The sequence below is a fragment of the Acipenser ruthenus genome, chromosome 17, assembly GCF_902713425.1.
Source record: "Acipenser ruthenus chromosome 17, fAciRut3.2 maternal haplotype, whole genome shotgun sequence".
NCBI lineage: Eukaryota > Metazoa > Chordata > Actinopteri > Acipenseriformes > Acipenseridae > Acipenser > Acipenser ruthenus.
Window position 1 is genome coordinate 8,022,091 of NC_081205.1, and position 21,872 is coordinate 8,043,962.

The 21,872-nt window shown below is 36.9% G+C and overlaps 1 protein-coding gene across 1 annotated transcript; it reads left to right on the plus strand.

The window, feature by feature from the left end:
• The first annotated feature begins 856 nt into the window (after positions 1–856).
• On the plus strand, positions 857–19,806 carry LOC117423713 (heparan sulfate glucosamine 3-O-sulfotransferase 3B1-like). Its single transcript, XM_034039811.3, has 2 exons — positions 857–1,625; positions 17,527–19,806. Exons 1-2 carry the CDS (start codon positions 1,150–1,152, stop codon positions 18,143–18,145), a joined length of 1,095 nt encoding a protein of 364 aa, XP_033895702.1. The 5' UTR covers positions 857–1,149; the 3' UTR covers positions 18,146–19,806.
• The last annotated feature ends 2,066 nt before the right edge of the window (positions 19,807–21,872 follow it).

Sequence of the window (21,872 nt, forward strand, 5' to 3'; positions counted from 1 at the left end):
TTTATGAATTGTTTTGTCAATATTGTCATACCACAGCAGAATAATACCTACAATACCTACAGTAACAAACCAATAAACTTAGGGTCTTCATCTATAGCTATAGAGAGAGAGAGAGAGAGAGAGAGAGAGAGAGAGAGAGAGAGAGAGAGAGAGAGAGAGAGAGAGAGAGAGAGAGAGAGAGAGATTTATATTATATATATTTTTATATATAGATAGATAGATAGATAGATAGATAGATAGATAGATAGATAGATAGATATAGATATATTGCTTGAAAGGTTGTCTGTTTAAATGCATAGAGTATTTTATTGTTTTTTGGGTTTTTTTTTAATTTTATTTATAGATATGTCTTATAACCACTTCTGTATTGTCTGTTGCCACCCTACCTATAAAAATTAATATATTCAAAATATATTATGTTATGGGTTCATAGAGTACATCTATTGCAATATATTTACTGTAGTTTAACAGAAAGATTGTACAATATATGTTTAAAAACAATGTAAAATATGTTCTGTCAATATATTGGAGAATGTCAAATAAATTGTATTTATAAATATAGTATCCCATACTGTTACAATGTATGTGGTAAGTCTGTGCTTTGTTTATATGACCCATTTACAGTATTAAAAACAAACAAACAAACAAACAAACAGACAAATATGAAACAATATCAAATCATGGCCTGAATAGATTTTCTTAGCCTATTTATATCTATTTACGGCTTAGATCTGTCCAATGAAATTGGTTTTTAAGTTACACCGGCTGATGAGTACATTTTAATGAATGAATGACATCGTTTCAGGACAGGAATACTCCAGAGACCTACAAAGAGGCGAGGGGCAGTCAGAGACTCTGCGATAACCCCGCACGGAAATTAAATGCACCATCTTCTGTACTGTGAGTGCGAGCTGTGTAGAACGCTGCTCGCAGGAGGCGTCTTTAGGAGGAGATAGAATCGGTGAACCAATATTAAAGCTCATTATGAAACAGCATGACACGTATTACCCACTTTCTGAGACATTGGAATTTAAAGCGTGCCTATTTCGTGTCTCTCAGTAACGCCTTTGCAGAAAATGCATTTGCATTTCAAAGTTGACACAGTTATGATTTTAAAAGAATGGGTTCCATTTGTCATCACTTAGAGGTATGGCAAGTCTCTATAACCACTACTCGGATATCAGAAGAGTTCTGCAGAAAGTGCTGGTCATGTTTTCAATTTTCACCCTGTGCGCTTCCCTGTTTTACTTATTGGCCGGCTGCTGCAACTCTTTGCCTTTGGATGCTGTGGATAGCATTGCTGTGAAGCAATCTCCCCAGTTATTTTACAAAACGTATGGGAAAAGCTTTGAAAAGAATGTCTCAAATTGCACTAATGGCATGCTGGTCCCGGCTCCATTTATAACATCTTTAGAAGGTACAAGTGCTTCTGGATCGGAAAACAACCATCCTGGCAAGGACTGGACAGCGGTGCGGAGACTACCTCAAGCACTGATCCTTGGAGTTAAGAAAGGAGGAACTCGGGCACTCCTCGAATTCCTGCGACTCCATCCCGACATTCGAGCATTGGGATCCGAACCGCATTTCTTCGATAGACATTACTCAAGAGGGATGAACTGGTACAGGTAAGAAATAAGGAACATTTTCATAGACACATGGGTCTGGAACACCTGATTTAAAGAACATAACTTGTGCTATGCGCTTTCAGATCTCAGAATATATTAGTAAGTACTGTATAACTTATTGCAGTGAACGTAGTTTTTATTTATTTTTAGTTTTTTTTTTTTTTTACTTTTTTGAATAGCCTGCATTGGACAAAGATTGCTCCAAGTCATATTTCGCACCATTTTAAAATTTACAGAACTACTTTACTCCTATGGGCACTTAAATTAAGACTACATGCATTTAAAGTTATGCAACATTAACCTTTTCATATATTAAAATATGTGTTGTATATATTTTTAAAGCAAAAAGTCATTGTGTTGTTTTTGTTTTGTTTTGTTGTGTGTGTGACTGGTTAGCCTACATACCTGGTAATATAGACTACAGCAGGTCATGCAGGCTGTATGCATCAAACCAATATTCAATTAAATGGTACGGTAAATATGAGCAAATAGTAACCCCCTGATCTTGACAATGACTGAAAAACTAAAATGGTTTGCAATGTCGCACATCTGTACTTACAAGAAACACAAAAGCAGTAATATAGTTGTGTAAAGGTTTCTTTTTTTCTTAGCTGCATCAGTGACTTGTTATTGTATATGTCCATTAACTGTGTTGTTTGTTAAATGCTTTGGGTACAGTGCAACTCAGAACCGTTTTACTACTGTGCTTGTGCTTGATTGTCCCTTGAGCAGCATGGCATTCGCACGTTTGTATGGCATTCACACGTTTGCATGGCATTCACGCGTTTGCATGGCATTCACGCGTTTGCATGGCATTCATGCGTTTTATGAGCATAACACCATGTGAACTAATGTGTATTGGAATAAGGGCATCACAATAGCGTGTTAACAACAACAGTGGGATACGAATTACTAAGGACAGAAGCAAGAGTTACGTTAAATGCTGTATGGGCAAGAGAAAAAGATGTTAGCCAAAAGCAATTTGAGATTGTGATGGCCACTAGACCTATAGTGCTGGAGGACAACAAAGATCTGATGGCTCCACTGCAGAACCGCAGGCGCCCTATTGACCACTGGGGTCGCTGGTGCGCAGTGAACCGTGGATTCCCCTGCCGACCTAAGCCCTCCCTACCCGGGTGGCGCTCGGCCAATTGTGCGCTGCCCCCTAGGAACCCCCGGTCACGGTCGGCAGTGACATAGCCTGGATTCGAACCTGAGATCTCCAGGCTATAGGGTGCATCCTGCACTCCAAGCGGAGCACCTTTACCGGATGCGCCACTCGGGAGCCCCACAATATTTTCTAAACAAAGTTGTTATAGCAGGAGAAAGGCAAACAAAAAAGCAAGCTCATCCTACACTTAATTTGCTAAACTTAAATAAATGACAAACAAAATAATTATATACCACACAGGCGAAAAGAGAGTGAACTAGTTTTGACTACGCTGGGGAAAATAAACAAATACTGTTGGGGGTGGGCTAAAACAATATAAATTACTTCCAACAAACACTAACAGAAGCTACCTGTGTCACAGGGTACGTTCACGGAGATCATTGTGGGAATAGTAGTTTATCTGGTACACACTGAAGGTGTTTCCAATGAGCAGAAATGCAGAGGAAAACTACAACTCCCATAATCCACGCATGTCAACAACTCTGGCTTCGATTAACTTTGGTTTAATGGGGCAAAACAGTCAAGGGATTTTCCATGCTATTGAGCATTGATGCAGTTTATTTTTTGTCACCATCCCAGATGTTTTATTTATTTTTTGTTCAATTTTCCTACTGTTATGATGTTTTTTTGGTGGTTTTTTCCTGGTCAAAATCTCCTTCCAGCATATCAGTAAAGCAATGCTTCAGCAGGGGGCGGGAGGGTTTGAGTTGCTCCTCCAATTAAAACCAGGGATCAGACTACGTCATCTGCCATTGCTGCTGCTGTGCTGTGTGTAGTTACAGCAGATAGGAGTTTGTAACGGGGACTCGTCTCCTCTGATGAAAAAAAACTCTCTGGGCTCCTCCAATTAAAACCAGTGCTCAGGTCACGTGATCTGTTACTTCTAGTACTGTGGTTAATAGCAAATAGGAGTTTATAACAGAGACTTGCCTCCTCTGAGGAGCCAGAACTGCTGTTAATAAAATAATGGTGAATCTAGGATTTTGGCTAAAGTGTCATTTCTTCTTGGATTTTAGACAATATATTTGTTTTTGTTTTATTGAACATTATTATATTATAATACTACACAACTATATATATATATATATATATATATATATATATATATATATATATATATATATATATATACTGTATTCCTTAATGATGATAATGATGTACCTGCCTCTACTCATATTTTATTTTATTACATTTTATGCAAAATACCATATACAAGGTTACTATCCTTATATTTTCTTTATTTGCGATTTCACTTTTATCTTTACCAATATATTGTCCCTTCATGATTCGATGACCCCTTTATGTTTACTGTGGACTAAAATGTCAGTTACATTTGCATCCCTTCTAAAAGCTGCGATCAGAGCTTTCAGAAATATTTTCTTCATTTTTTCTGAATTATGAAGTATATGTAAATACTTATAAACTGTTTTTGAAATGCTGGGTAATAATTTAGAATATGTAAATATTAATGGTACTCTCTTAACCCTCTCTTCCCTTTTCTTATCATCAAGTAGTTCATTCCTATTTGTCAACTTTTCTCAATTCTCTCTCAATAATTTGTTCTTTATATATCCTCTTTTCTTAAGATTTATTTTTAATTCCTTTCTCTGTTATTTGTAGTAATTTTCATCAGAACAGATTATTTTTATCCTTATACCCAGTCCTTTAGGAATTTCTCACTAGCTAGGGTATGCAGATGACATATGTAGTTTAATCAAGGTGTCTAAGAATGGGGCTCCCGAGTGGCGCATCAAGTAAAAGGCGCTCCACGCAGAGCGCAGGATGTGCCCTATAGCCTGGAGATCGCAGGTTTGAATCCAGGCTATATCACAGCCAACCGTGACCTGGAGTTCCTAGGGGGTGGCGCACAATTGGCCGAGCGCTGCCCGGGTAGGGAGGGCTTAGGTCGGCAGGGGAATCCACGGCTCACCGCACATCAGCGACCCCTGTGGCCGATAGGGCGCCTGTGGTTCTGCAGTGGAGCTGCCAGTTCTGTGTTGTCCTCCGGCACTATAGGTCTGGTAGCATTGCTGTGGATCCGCAGTGCGAAAAATGACAGCTTGGCAGGAGCACGTTTCGGAGGACGCGTGCTCCAGCCGCCGTTTCCCGAGTCGGCGGGGGGGGGGGGGGTTGCGAGCGGTGGGCCGAGGATACAAATAATGATTGGGCACGCTAAATTGGGGGGAAAACCGGGGTAAAAAATTGGCGACGACTAAATTTAAAAAAAAAAAAAAAAAAGGTGTCTAAGAATTCAATTTCAGATTTTGTCCACCTCAAATCCACCAAAATGTTACAGTGGATATCATTTGCTATTCTATGTACAAGAGATTCTTCTCCATGTGTCCATATTCAAAATATGTCATCCACATATCTTATGTATTCTACTGGTTCTTGTCTAGTTTACTCAATAATATTTCCTCCCAATTGCCCATATACTATTATTTTTACTTTGAAATTTTGAGGAGGGTTACTTAAAAGGTGTTCATGCAAAGTACAATGTAATGTTAAATAGTGTTGTACCCATCATCAATATCCAATATTTGTTGCCAGGCACTATGAAAGCCAGCTGTGGTAAAGGCAGACCCCATCTGTGGCCTCTCATCGGCATGGTTTGGTGGTAATTGCATTTTATAATTTAGGGTAATCAGTCACTTATGTTAATATGACAGTAAGAAGCATCTTTACCTTGTTGGATAATGTCATTTTTACAAGACAAACCTAATTTCATGGCTTGTAGAAAGGGTTAATTGGGTTTGCCGTCCAGTTTGGAAGATCTGAAGAAATAAAAGCAGTAAAACACATAGAGAGAAACTTAACATTCGTTTTGTGTTGACAGTCGTAGCAATAGGTAGAATATCTTTACTCAGAAGAGAGCTTGACGGGACAGCTGGCCCCTTGGCTAATCCCAGCACAGTGTAACAATGAGAGTTAGCATTTAATAAAATACACCAACAAAAACATATACTGTAAACCTTGTGTTACATTTGAATTCTTAAAATAATGCAATTCGATATTTTAAGTCTTTACTTCCAATTTTGTTTTTTATAGTTTTTCCTGAAATAATAATAAAACTGAACTGTTGAGAAGCAGTTTAGAAGGTGAATCTAAGTCTGAGGTGTTCTTGTTTTCTAGCACTGGACCTTATTCATAAAACGTTAACTTGTAAGATTTTTAAATACTGTTTTTTTTGTTTTGTTTTTTTTTTTAATATAAGTATGTTTTTATGAATAAAATCCAGTTTGATATTCATGAAACTGTAGACTGTTGTTGGCCTCTTATGAATTTCAAACAGTATTGTAGTCATAAAAAAGAGTTTGAAAAAAAGATTCTTTAAATAACTCATGAGGTTTTGTGAATAAGTCCCATCTGAAGTTTTCTTTTCGCCAAAATATGGTTCTCTTGTGCTCATTTAGAACCAAAATTAAGAATAGCAGTCTGTCTATGTTGGAAAAACCTTAGGAAAAAACTATGCTTTGACAAGTTTTAGAACCATCATTTACATGTATCCTTGTATTATATTTCTGTGGTTAAACTATAGGTGAAGTAGGCAAATGTTTTGGCAGGTGTATATAAGGTGTACCTTATAATGTCTTCCTAGTGGTACTTTGTTAGGGTGAGTTTTAATATAAAAATACTAACAAGAAGCGTTTTACAGTAATGGATGGACTTTCAATACAAGATTTAAAAACAAAATACATTCCACCTGATGAAATCCTATTATAAGACAAAATGATAGAAACAGAATGTAGACAGCATCATTATTTTTTAGATTCTAAAATTAAACACACATATTTCCCAGTAGAAGATTATTCTTAATAAGACAGTGTTTATATCAATCATCATTACTCTGCTTTGATCAAGAAATCATAAAATCTTATTTTTAAGTAAAATACAAAAACATTTAATTGGATTTTACTGGAGTTTTTATAAAGACCCAGCAACCTATTTCAAATCCACCAAGGACAGACATGTTTCCTATTGAAGAATGATATATCGAGGCTGTACAAACTGATGTATGATGCTTCCTTCTTTCAGTTTGTAAAACGCTCATTTAAATGCTGCATTATTCGCTGTCAATATACTTGGTGAATTTCTCCAGAAAACAATGATGCTTATACAGACAAGATAAATGACATGACCTCCAGAAGTTTCTACAGCTGCGTAAATAAAGCTATTTGCACTCACTTTCTGCTTCATTTATCATTTGGGGGTTTAAATTGGAATGCAGAATAGGTGGAACAAAAATGTGTTTTTGCATTTATTGAAAGATGACATATTATTTTTCTTTCAAGCAATATATTATTTTTTCCAGTGATATTGTGTTTCTTGCTCCTATGCTGCACGTCAGCAATCTATATGTTCTCCATATAGAACATGTTGGTTTCTTTGAGTATTTTATATGAACCATTCTTTTTTTTATTGAGCAAGAGATTGGTTTATGGATTCCATAATTCAATGGTTCATATTTGAACCCCCTAATTTTTGCAAGCTAATCTTGGTTTAGGTGTGTTTTCCAAATGTTTCGATGTTATTTCTGTGTAGGGATCTTACTTTTATCCAGAGCCCTCTCACAAAGCTTTTACCTCCGGGTTAAGTTTACACCCTTCTTTATAAAACAAAAAACAAGCTGCTGATGTTAAGGTAAGAAACAACAATGGTGCATGTAAGGGTTCTTATTTGAACCTCCTGAGTTCAAGCCGCTACACACCAGACGCCATACAAATTTTCATCAGGCGACAAGATGAAGAGACACAAACGCAATGCAACAGATTGAAAAACTGTCAGATCCATAACGATGTATGCTGACGCAAAACAAATATAAAACTATTAAAAATTGCTATTGACAAGACTTAGATCAAGACTGGTACATATTCGTCAACATGATGTCTTCTCTGACAGTATTTCAACAGCTATGGCAATAAATCATACATACCAGGCATATCCAGTCCCTTCGAAATGGACTCCCTTTCATTATCATTCATCTGTATCTTTATAATTGTGATAAAGCTCTGGGTATTATTTTTTTTCCATCATTTTGGAGACTGCTTCACCCTGCTTGACCACGTGCATTGACGCTGTTCTCTGATTGCTCAATGCCCTAGCTGTCATGCGAAGAAGTCACTCCAGTGTCGCCCCCATGTCACCCCCCGTGTTGCCTGTGGTGTGAAAGATACTTTTCAAAAGTATAGGTTCTATTCATTTTGTCGCATCATTGTGCATATTCGCTTGTCGCATCGTGTCTGGTGTGTTCATTCATTCCAAGCTTTCTAAAATCAATGTTCTGTTTTCTGTTAACTAACTAACAGTATGGCCTGTAGTTTTTATAAAATGTTATTATAGAAACAAATATATCTAAATTGTTATACATTTTTAAAAAGATGTATGAGTCTAAATAGCATCAATCAAAATTAAAATACATTATAATTTGGAAAAATAGGAATTTTATCAAGAAATGTAAAAAGATGACTGTTCATAGTACAATCACAGATTGTTTTAACACATCTATATTCTTAATTTTTTATAAACAGATTTTTTGGTGATCTAAGACTTTAGATGCTGAAAGGTCAAGATAATATTACCAAATGAGTATTTGTTTGGCAAAAATAAGAATCTTAAACATACAAAAGCATTTTGTAAAAATATTATATTTTATAATATCTATTTAAATATGTATTGTCTTTTATATCAGTCTGGATTGACATATGTATAGATATACTGTACTACGTTTCTTTATTGGACACTTCGATATTTGTATCTGAGTGTATTTTGGAGCATGCCAATGCCACAGTACCATATGGACACCACAACATTGCATATAACTTGACATTATTGTGAGTCCTGTCAGTTGATCTTTACCCTAGGTCATTTGTTCTATAGAAGTTAATGATGTTCCTTGGTCAGTTCATGTGCACCATCAGGGATATTGCTGGACATCATTATAAGTGGGCCCTAGAATAAGAAATCCCAAACGCTAAAACATTTTTAGAAAGGAAAACAAAAAATGAGCTTTAAAAAATGTGTAACAGATATACAAATATATGTGAGCTCATCAAAGGAAAGCATAATAAATTACTCTGCAAAGATTAGATCTATGACAAACTGAGAAAAATACATTTTGCGCTAATAGTGTGTCCTCAATCGATAGCCCCTTAGTTTGACCTTGAGCTGCTTGACGGTATTAGAGTGGTTAGTCTTGGTCAATGCAGATTCAGTTACAATTAGCAAGGGATTTCATCCTGTGCTGCTATAATCCTTGCACAGGGATAGAGGTCATGTTTCACTTTTAAGTACAGTCTGTTTTTGAAAGAGATAAATTCAATATTTTATTTTCCTTTTCAGATCTAAAAGAGAAACATGGCATTAGTTGCTTGGTCAATGGAGCATGTGACAGGATAAAAGGGAGTAAAGGTGAAGGGTCTTGTACACAATCCTTCTTGAGACCGACGGCCGATAAAGCTCAATTGCTTTTAACAGTAGAAGGTTAGGTTTCCAGTCAGTTTAAGTGGTCCTTTGCCAAGGTTCAATCCATTTCCAGGAATCTTGCTGGGGGGAGATGTTTACTGGAATAGCATCAGTGTTTACAGTATATAATATTTGTTATTCATAATTATGAATATAGGTTAATATTTACAGTTGGTTTCTATATGGACCACCACAAATACAATGCAATAAATACAGTGATTTCTTGTTGTTTCCCATTTTGAAAAGTACCTGTATACATTGAACTATATACATGTATATATCTATATGATAATTTACCATAAACATAGCTTAACCGTTAATTAACTCAGTTATTGCATCGTGTTGTAACTAGGAGCTGTTTTACTTGTTCCACTTTTTGTATAGGGCCTTCTGTTATTACTAAATATGACATGACAATATAATAACACAGTGCCCACCCAGGGTGATGTTAGAAAAAGGCATAGTGCTACTTTTACAGTATATAATCTAAAAAGCTTGTGTTATGTTGTATGATAAAACAGAAGCTATACAGTTTTGACTCCCCAAAGGTTCTTAAAGGGCCTATACTGTGGCAATAAATGCATCATAATGAAATAGGAGATTTTTTATTAAGATTTCTATGAGCAAAAACTTTAAAATGCCCTTCAGGATATCACCAGGGTAAAAGTCACCGCGCTAGGTTATCTACCATATCATCATTTTTGCTCTGCTAAACAAGATGTTAACTAACACCAGATACTGTATGTCACTATAATTAAATAGCCCAGTTGATTTAGCTGGTTAGTAAAGATTTACTGTAGTTGGTTCAATCAAGGTATTACAAGATAAAGACAGGTGCATCTCATTGTAAGTGTTGTTCTGCACTTTATAAAATCACCATAAGGTCCAGACAGTCTGTTTTTAATTCAATCCTCATTAACGTACCATTGGGAATTAAGAGGGTCTGCAGCATCAGGGATCCTGTGATGGATGTGGGCTGCAAGTGGGCAGGGCACTGTTACAATTGACTGTTTTTGTAATGGCTATTGTGCAATGAAATGGATGGCTGGATCTAAGCACACACACACCATCTTCTTTATATACATGTGTAATGTCATTGTTATTGCTTAAACTAACATTGTAGCAAGCGGTTTAAAATCAATGTTTAGACAGTGAAATAGTTTTTCTAAATGATTTATTTTAACATTTTTATAAGTAGAAAAATATTTCCAGTATAAGTAAAGGTAATGTGGCTTGCTTAAGGAAGCATTATAATTTAATAAAATTATCATTTTATTAAATATTTAGCAAAAATAAATTAAATATATAACAATGTTATTAACACTGAGAAATAACTATTAGATTGCCAAAGCATTTGTATATGTTTAGACTTAAAGCAATCTGATTAAAAGCTCTCTAAAAATATATATATTTTTACTTATGAAATGTTGGTATCATATGGCTAGATTTGATTCATAAAACAAAATGCTCTCAAATACACAACATATATAGTGGGATCAGATAGGCGTAGGGATAAACTCCATTGCTATTTAACATTGTCCACGCTGGTGTTCCAGATATCTTGATCTTGTATGTTTATTGAGGTAAGACTCCAAGGCTCCCATGTGTGTGTGTGTGTGAGGGGGTGTATGTAAAGCCTCTGCGGTTGTTGCTGGTGTCTCTACTCAGAAGACGATGAAGTAATTGCCGCACATCTGTTTCAGCACAGCAAGCTACTGATGGGGCTCCAGCAGGCCCTGTGTACAAACTCCACCTGCTGCCTTTTATCCAGCATAGGCCTACATTAGCATACCCCATCGAAATCAATACCCAGGCCAGAGGAGGAGGCAATTTAGCTTATTCAGAATACCTCGGAGAAAACAGCCCGTCAGTTATAGCTTTAACACAATGAGGGCAAGTTATCCTGCTCTCAGGATAACCAGGGCTTACAGGATAAAACAAATAATAATAATTAGAAACCAATTGCATGGCCTAGATTTAAAATGGCATATTTGCATTTCTTAAGGAGATACTGTAAAGTCATAAATATTTGCAAGCCTTTTATTATACGTTTTTCACCTATAAAAAAAAGAAAATGCAAACATTTTTGGCACAAAATCAAATTCCACTAACAACACATACTTCGTATATTGCAACAGGTCACCAACATTTATGGAGCAAAATAGGTTTTATGGATGTGATTCGCCAAATATTTTCGTCGCAAATATTTATGGCTTACAGTATAGACCAAGAAAGGTTTAAATATGGAAATTGTTCATTGATACTTTCCATGTATCCATTCATCTTTATTTTGCAATTTTATAATGAAGACCAATTGACACTGACCATTTTAGTGCTAGACCCTCCAATTGAACCAATAGATATAATACAGTGACTTCTTGCTGTTTAACAATTTGATCATTCATTAACTGTCATGTTAACAGTAAATGGTATATTGTAAAGGACCCTGCCCTGATTCCCTACCCTCAATATTTCACAATTTCGCGTAGTATATATACTGTATTTGTAACTCATTTCAGAATGGTAGTGGGCTTTATCAGCTGTGGTATGATAAGACCTGGAGGAGATCATATTGAGGACCCTTTATTTGCAAGTTTAAATTCGAAGTGGATGATCAGTTTCAAAAGTATGCAGGTGAATATTTTTGTTATACTGAGGATTTGGGGGAGCCATGGTCCTGAACTCACAACAGGCAGTAAACACTAATTCAAGCTGGACCATGACTCTGGGAGCTGATTGGGATTTCAGTGCCCAAAGGGGTTTGCAAAACACAAAAGGGAAAGGGAATACAGGACAAAGAGAATACAAAGGGAATACAATATGGATATTAAAAATGTCAATATATACAGTGGATTAGGCAGGATTGGGCCTTCTTTTTTAGTTTTTTTTTGTGCATTATTTTGATGGGAGATTTTTTTGTATTATGCATTCAAACAGTAAAACGCATGTATTAAACATTAATTCAAGCTAATGCATCCCTCAACAAATCTAGGTAATGATAGCAGTTTTTATTAAATATATTTAATATATACCATGTGGCATGTAAAATATGACTTCATCCCCCCTTCCAGCAATATTCACCGCTCTCTCTAATGCCCCAAATCTGTCTAAAGAATCTCACAAGACCTTACAAAAACACAAAAACACAATGACTTCCAAGTGCTTTAGGGACAAAGGGGTAATTGCGTTAATCTGAACAGTAGCAGGTCTAAATGCTGCTACTACTTACATCATTTATAAGAGTTACAAAAAGCAAACATCCAGCAGATCATATTAGTCTATTTCATGCATTTCTGCTTGTAAATATATAAGAAAACACAGGATAGGAAGGTTCATATTTCAATTTTAAATGACACAAAGTTGCAAAGTTTAGATAAATTAAATAGACTCCATGTTTTTTTCCGACAGTATCATAGGGTTATACCCTGGGCCAAGTAAAGAACCAAATGGCAGCTAGGTACTTTATGCTGCCTGAGGTAAATTATGTCATGAGTCAGCTGGCAGGGGGCTTTATTCCAATTATATATTGATATAGATTAAAAAAGACTGAAACAGCTGTTAGTAGGAATTATTGGCAAGACTTTTCAGGCTATTGTACCAAGGTGGTTTTGTAATGACAATTCTAAACAGTCCTTATAAGAAAAAACATCCATTGATTCTGCCTGTCTGTGATAATTAATCACAAATGACATAGTTCATTAGGCAACTATGTTTTGAGGTTTATTATCACCCACTCCTGGAGTTGGCCATTTAATCAACAGAGGACAAAAGTTCTGAGATATATAATTTGCTGTACATATTGTGTTTTACCTACAGTGCATATTAATGCAGAGAAATGTATCTTTTTGAATGTTACTCTTTACATGAATATATTTTCAGTAAGGATAAACAACGATAAATAGTGAATCGGGGAAAATAATGTACTGTTTTTGAGTGCCGTTGGCTATGACTGTAGGTTTTTTTTGACAAATGCACATATTTCTAACAAATCCACTTTACTCTTTTCATAGTTTTCAGTTTAATTGGATAATTAATCAATTTAAAAATTGTTTTAGAACCGCAACTTTAAATCTTGGCTTGTGTTTTTTTAATTCTGGATAAGCAAGCATTTCAATACAACTCAGTAGAATCACTTTCTGGTACCAAAGCCAATGTATTTTGATGTTCCAAAAATATAATCCTCATTTTAAAGCCTTATTACTCCTTAAACTGAAATGACTCCTAAGTATGCTCTAATTATAACTCAAAGTGTAATGTGACAAAGATGCAAGACTTTGTATGGGAAAGGGGTCATAAAAGATTAAAAAACATGTCAGGGATTAATAGGTCAGCAAAATACAAACCTGTGAATTATTGATGAGCTTTTTGAATTCATGGCTTTCTAATGGGCAAGGGTAAACAGGGAAGTGTTTAGGGTAAGTGCTTGCTGGGGTGAGGTAATTGAGAATGTATTATCGTAAGGGATTAGCAGGAATCTCTTCTCGTTAGAAGTTTCAAAAGCCTCAGTCTTGATTACTTAGTATTGATATGAGGTCACGTTGCACTTGCATTTGGCACACTGAAAGGTGAGAGCAGTGAGTGCATCAGGACATTGAAAACATTAACATTTCCTTCTTTTTCAATTTGTCTGCCTTGTGGTTGTTTCTTCCGCAAAATGACTAGTCAAATGTGTTAGCGGAATTCCTTTGACAATGTAGTTTTATGCCCTGACATTTGATTTAAAATTGAATTATGAAACATGTATAACCCAGCTACACCTACCACTATAATGGCTTGGTCAGTGGTTGTTTAACACTTGTTTTGTAAGATGGAGGTAGTTTTAATACAATAGGTTTCAACTTTATATGTATTTGCAGTGCATGACAAATGCATGATACAGTTGTATAAATTGTGTAATTATTTAAATAATTATCTATTTTACCTCTTGGACCTTATAGCACAGGAAGTGATTAGGTAGCAGGTAGGAGTGTTGAGCGCTTGGGAATCGCTTGTCCGATTAATATACAGCTGTTCTTAAAGGGCAAGTAGCTTAATTTATTTGTTCTACCTTTTTATGATTTTTGCCATCATTGAGAGTGATTAAAGGTTAGGGTTGCTCCAAAATTGAGTTGTATCATCATAAATCTGTATGCCTGGTTTTACCTGGCTTTGAACTAGCTGCAGGCTTGTCTGGGGAAGTCTAACTGCCTAGCATTGGACAGACGTCCTCATTCAAACCAATGTAACCTTTCAAATGTTCAGGCAGGCTCATATGGTCTTTGACAAGCAGGTGCTGTAAAACAGCAATCTGCAGAATGACAGTCAAATTAAACGAGGTCAGAGGAAACTCCAGGAGAGTTCTCAGCTCGGAGGAGAGCAGGTGTACTTCAGACCTTATTAAAAATGCAACTGGATTCGCATGTACACGGACCACGGAATGTAGATTAGTCACATCTGCAGCCCACTCTCCTCTTGGAGATGAGAAGAATGCCCCTCAGTCCATTTGTTTTCCCTTGTATGTCAGTAACCCTGGGTGATTAATGCCGGCTGCACATCTGCCCAACAGTCCTCATTACTAATGCACATTTAAAGTACCACTATTAGACTGAAGGAGGGATTGCTACTAATTTGCTACCCAAAAATGACATAATACCCAAGGTACACCTACTCTAGAGCCTTTAAATGGACCTAATTTGTCCAGCCTTGGTAGAAATGAAATGTGTATTTATTTTGGTGTTTTCCTAATGTACTGTAAAGAGGATATACTACCCTCACATATATAACTGGAATAAATGCAGATGACTCCACTTCTGTTGCCAGTATACCAATCACTTTCTGTAAATGCATGAATGGGTAATAGTGTCAAATTCAGTATAGTTACAAGACTCCCCAAAATGTCATCTATTTTTGAGGAATGCTTTCTGCATCCTAGGTAGGTCTGTGCTGCACTGCTTTCTCCTCAGGGTAGCAAAGCAAATCCTTTATTCAGCCTGTGTGTCAAACTACATAAAGTGGTGTCTCCGACAATACTCCCATACGATGGAGGCTGTGTGGTCCAGTGGTTAAAGAAAAGGGCTTGTAACCAGGAGGTCCCCGGTTCAAATCCCACCTCAGCCACTAACTCATTGTGTGACCCTGAACAAATCACTTAACCTCCTTGTGCTCCGTCTTTCGGGTGAGACGTAGTTGTATGTGACTCTGTAAGTCGCCTTGGATAAAGGCGTCTGCTAAATAAACAAATAATAATAACAGACATGATTTCTGGCCGGGTTACCCCTGGCATGTACAATAGGCCAGCATTGTTTCATTAGCTTAATTGTGCTTCTAATAATTCATTCGGATGAGGGGTCAAGTGTCGTCAACAAGAGAGAAGATTTGGGCACTGTCCGTTCCAGACAGATCTGCATTAAGAATTGGCAGACAGGCAGAAGATGGGCAGCAGACGATGTAATACAGTTCTGATTAAGATGTGTTGGTGCTGATTACAGGGGTTTACCGAACAGAATGTGTCACAGGCGAAGGCAACTTCAGGAAGCCCTCATAGTATTGTCATGCTAGGGACATTGCAAACAATACAGTATCTTCTGTCATGAACTGTATCATTTGACTGAGGTGTCCCTAGGCTAAAACTGCCAAAGAATTACTTTCTTGCCAACATCATAATGCAATTGGGATGCTGTTATAATACCATCGTTTTACCCCCAAGAAGCCCTAGAAGGACCTTTAGCTTTAGTATGACCGCAGCAAAACATATTCGGATCAAATATTAAACAGTGACCCAGGTACAGTAGTATTGTATTCATCAGTGTACATCAATCTAGGTATTAGACATTTTTGTCTACTTGAATCGGTTTCTTTAAGTTTTACCTTAAAATGTGTGGTACCATTCTACCAATCCCACTCCACTCTAGTGCTGATGTGATCCTAGATTACCATTGTGTATAAATAGTAAATTTGCACAGTCATTTTGCAGTTTTCCCATGGTTATACTATGCATTTACCATAGTTTACCATGGTTTGCTACATTTTTAATATGCTTTCCCCTACAGTACCTCTCTGTGCTTTACAAAGCTTACCTATGCTTTACTGTACAGCAATTTCACTGTGCTTTGCTTTTACTATGGGGATCTTTTATTAGCATTGGTTCATACCATTGTGATACCAATGTGTTAAAATACATTTCATAATTCATCTATAATTTTAAACACTGAAATCATAGCTTCCTCCAGTACAAGTTAGAAGTCAAGTAAACACATATTTTGGCTAGTTTCTTCATAAGTGTATACAGACAAATTACAGATTTGGATCCATTATGTCATTGTGGTCCTTGAGCTCACATTTCCTCATAGTACAGAAGCAGTGTATTTCTATTATTGTGCCATTGCATTGTCATTGAAGACCATTTGGTAAGGAATGTTCTGCCTGACAGAGGGTGGCTTTGAGTTTGCCATATTTTAAAACAGCACGAGTTTCAACATGATTCTCCCACTGGCCTCAGATCAAGTCAGGTGATTACAGGGCAATAGGAACATGTAAACTAAGCTCTCTCAGGTCAATAAAATACTATCAATGGGAATTTAATCTGCAGGCGATTAAAAGTGAGATGGTGATAGAGGGTAAATGTAATGAATACAAACGTACAATATAGATTACTATTCCTGTGCTGTACGTATCCCAGCAATATATTTTTCAACATAATCACAATTGTTTTAACATGTGTATTCTCATGTTATAGGCTATTAATCAACTGGTGAATGTAGCCAGGCACATTCTATACAAACTACTTACTAGAGCTCTTGCTATGGTAACCAGGAAGAGTGTTCAAATTGGCGTCCTTTCCTGATTGTGTATCGAAGCGCAATAAATTTCCCCTTATAACCAAATTGCTGCTGGTTTTCATTTTAGCACCTATACATCCCCTACATGCTTTACTGCATATAGGAATTTCTAGTATATTGTAATCAAAAAAGTTAAAAAAAAAAATACTGTAGCATGGGATAGGTCATATTTTTATGAGATACGATAAATCTCACCCGTCAGAGCTCCGATAGCTGCAGAGGACTGGCCAAGCACAATAGAATCATTGACCTTTGGAAAATGAAGGTTTAGTGAATGATTAATCTTCTATAGCATGCTGACAACAACTTGGCTGTTTGCTGTCAATTCACTGACAAGGGAATGACTCACAGAACTATGGAAACAATGCTTTATACATATGTATACATTTCATGCAGAGCAACCTATCAAGATGTATCGTGAATGTAAATGGTCTTCTCCTTTTCTTTGCAGGAGTATGATGCCTAAAGCCCTTGATGGACAGATTGTAATGGAGAAGACTCCAAGATATTTTGTGACAGCTGAGACACCTGCACGCATCCACTCCATGTCAAAGGACATCAAGTTAATTGTTGTGGTGCGGGACCCAATTACAAGGGCAATTTCCGACTATACACAGATTATATCTAAAACTCACAATATCCCCAGTTTTGAAACACTTACTTTTAAAAACAGGACTATAGGACAAATTGATTCCCTTTGGAGTCCAATCTGGATTGGACTTTATGCTCAACACTTGGAGAAATGGCTCGCCTACTTTCCCCTGTCACAGATCCACTTTGTTCATGGGGAAAAACTGATAAGTGACCCAGCAGGAGAACTAGGAAAAGTCCAGGATTTTCTTGGCCTCCAGAGAATCATTACTGACAAACACTTTTACTTTAACAAGACAAAGGGGTTTCCTTGTCTGAAGAAACCAGAAGGAAGCAGTAAGCCTCACTGCCTAGGCAAAACAAAGGGCAGGACACACCCAAAAATCGACACAGAAGTGATAAAAAAACTAAAGGATTTCTACCATCCTCATAATCTGAAATTCTACCAAATGGCAGGGCAGGACTTTGGTTGGCAGTAAACTAGATGGGGGGTTATTCATGCAAAATAAGAAACACACTTTCTTTAAGGAAAAGAACTGTAAAGCATCACTTGAAATTATTTATTATAAAGAAACATGTGCAATGCATCAGGATCTTTTAGTCTTCTTTACTTGAACTACCAACATACCATCTAAAAGCCGGATACCAACTGCTGTAATCCAGAAAAGTTCAGAAGACACCATCCTTATTGTTCCTTGTTGTCTTGCAGATTAGTGACAAATTCCATGTCTGGAAAGCACATGTCACTCATTGTTTGCGCAAAATTACAGATCCTTTGAACAATGTTGAAGAAAGGCAACTATCTACAATAAACATGCTGCTACAAGCAAGTACATATGCAGAGAATATCGATCCATTCCTGTGCATTTAATAAGGTCCATTTTGCTTAAATACTATACAGTATGTATATTCTGTATATAGACTATATAGAAGATAAAGGTCATTACATGAATAGACTTAAGCAGTTTGATTTTGGATCCATGAATTGATTTGAATTCTGGCAAAAAGTCCCATTAGAATTAAAGAAAAATAACTTAAAGGAGATGTGATTTTAGCCACAATACTAATATGTACTGCATATACTGTAGCACGAAGGTACTAATGCTTTATGAATACAGTCCAATATATTTTTCCAAGGACACGAATAATACTGTTTTTTATTCAAAAAACTGTGTGACCCTAAAAAGCTGGTGCAATTAGGATCAGTACAATATTTGTATTAATTTAATGAGGTAATAACATTGCTTTATTAAACTCGTTTTGAACTGTCCTATTTTGAATGAAGTGCAAAAGCAAGATTGAACCCCATCTACCTGCAACTGAGACCTAAATTAAATGAAAGTCTATGGCAGCACCATAGCTATAGTTTATAATGGCTGTGGCAGCACCATCATTTTGATTTAATCCAGGCCTAAATTGTTTCTTGCTAGTTTAGAATGTTTTCCGTAACTGTTAAGCTGTAAAATATGAATTCACACAATTGATACACACATTCCAGAGAAATTCTAAAAGAAACTCACAATATGATTTTGCAGCTATTTTTAAAAAGTGTGGAGGTGGGGAGGGGAGGGGGATTATATAAAGGAGACATACTGTACAATGCGCCTCATTATAGGAAGACCCAACTATCTCATCAGTATTATTGCTGTCGTTGCACCAATCGCTTTTTCTAATTTATGAAAGCCATAAATATGTCTATTTTATTGATCTTTTTTTTTTAAATCTGTAAAAGCAAATGTTAATTTAATACTGTAGTTTTATTATGAATATTCATGATACTGGAAGTAGCAGTTCTGAAGAAGTAGGATCATGTTTCTATTAAAATGTGTCAAATATCACAAGTGTACGTTAAGGAATAATGCTAGCAAATAAAACACTATTTAAATAACGTTCTCTGTCCGATGCTAGGTCTTGCCCTTGTTTCAGTTAGGAATTAATTTCATTATTTGTAGTTTAAGTGAATAAGGTATTAATTCAAATTGAGAGGAAGGACAATACAAGAAGACTATGATGCATCAAAAACACCACACATATACTGTCTTACATTTAGATGATGTACTTTGCACTAGTTCTGTTTCAACTTTGGGATGTTAACATGAAGGAATTTAATAAATATTCTGTTATTTTTTTCTGGTGCCAGTGTATGTTTTTCGATTTCCCACATCCACAAGTCAATGGAGGTTTCATTTTTGGGATATAGTTCCCCATACTGTTATAAAAAACTAGTTTTTACACATTGGAGCCAATGCTGAAATTATCAACTGTGCATCAGGGATCCAGTGGGATTAGAGAAGTGGTCTTAATATTGAAGCTAGCGATAATGCCTTCTAATCACATTTCTATTCTATAATTAACATATACATAATACACAGCATATTATTTCTTACTAAAATCATTCTGAAATGTTAGATGGCAGACCTAAACCACTGTTAAATGACACATCATGCTAATTAAACCGATTAGATTCCACTGGACAATCTGTCAAGCTATTTACAAGACAAGCTTCAGTGGTGTATGTATGGTAATGGATAATAAAAAAAGATTGTACATTACATACCTCAGTCTCCATTGATCAAATAGTCCATTACCGAGTGATAATGGACTTGAAATTGTGTAGCACAATGTGCTACCTCCAGAACTACGTCATTCAAAGTTCATTATAACAGGCAGTGTCTTTGGTACTTTTAGAATTGTCAGTGCTTAGAAACTGCCACCTTGCTCCAACAATGAACCCAGAAAAGTTACCTTAAAATGTGCTGCACTTACTAACAGCTGTTTTAGTCTTTCATAATACATATTGGTATACCACTGTAATAAAGCCTTCTGACAAAGGGCAGAGTTGTGTGAGACATTACAGATTCTGATTGGGTACATTTGGTTAAAAGCTGTATAACAGCACATGCACACAGGCCTGGTTATTTTGCATAGTGGTTAAGGTGCTCGCTCTCGGTGTGCCTCAGCCACTGGTTCATGCCCACCCTTTGCCCTGTTACTGTACACTGCTACTGTGATGCAGATCTCATACATGCTGTAGCCGATCGCCAAGGTTAAAGAGGGGCAGTGTTGTGAGTTGCACTGCTGTTACGGATTCGGACCCCCACTGGTGATGTTAAAAGCTCTATAACCACACAACTTCACAGGAAGTAGCTCCAAATGTATCATATTTGCAAAAACCGAGTGGTCCTTATATCAGTTACTCAGATGCTTATATAGAAGTAAGCGCCAGCACCACCTAGTTAGTGAAGCCCATACTCTATTCCCAGCATTGCAAAGGGAAACTCAATCCCTGGTTTGAGTTCACTTACTGGCGCTGGTGCTCACAGGTGCTCACAGCCATAAAGACTTTCTGTAAGCATCAATTCAGAAAACATTCAATACAAACTATTGTTGATATTTTAAATATGTGCTTATTCATGATTCATTTATATTGGTGAGTGGGGTATCTGGGGACTATTGTTTAGTTCATTGCATTTAATTATAAAATGTATATTCTTGTTCAGTCATAATTACATTCACTTATAGACACTAGCAGTTCTCCCCCCTTTATAATATATAATCTGGAGTTACAAGACCGTGCTGTAAGCGTTTCCCCTTATAACGGGAAAACAAGTGTGAGTGGAATGGCATTATGGGGCAAATGGTAGGCATGATACAATTGGACTCTGCTTTTCTGTCCAACCACTCTCTGCTTGACCATCTCCAATCTGGCTTCCGCTCTGCTCACTCCACTGAAACCGCCCTCCTGTCTGTCACCAACTCACTTAAGTGTGCCCGAGCTGCCTCTCTCCTCTGTCCTAATTCTCCTCGACCTCTCTGCTGCCTTTGACACTGTTGATCACTCTATTCTACTATCATCTCTCGCTGACCTGGGGATCTCTGGCACTGCTCTGGCCTGGTTCTCCTCCTACCTCTCCAACCGCACTTACCAGGTAACCTGGCGTGGAGCAACCTCCACACCTCACCCTCTCTTAACTGGAGTCCCCCAAGGGTCAGTCTTGGGTCCTCTCCTGTTCTCTCTCTACACCCGCTCCCTGGGCCCCCTCATCGCATCCTATGGTTTCTCATACCATTTCTATGCTGATGATGCTCAGATTTTCCTCTCCTTCCCCACCTCTGACTCCACCATCTCCTCCCGTATCTCTACCTGTCTGTTTGCTATTTCCTCCTAGATGCACTCGCATCACCTCAAACTCAACCTCTCTAAAT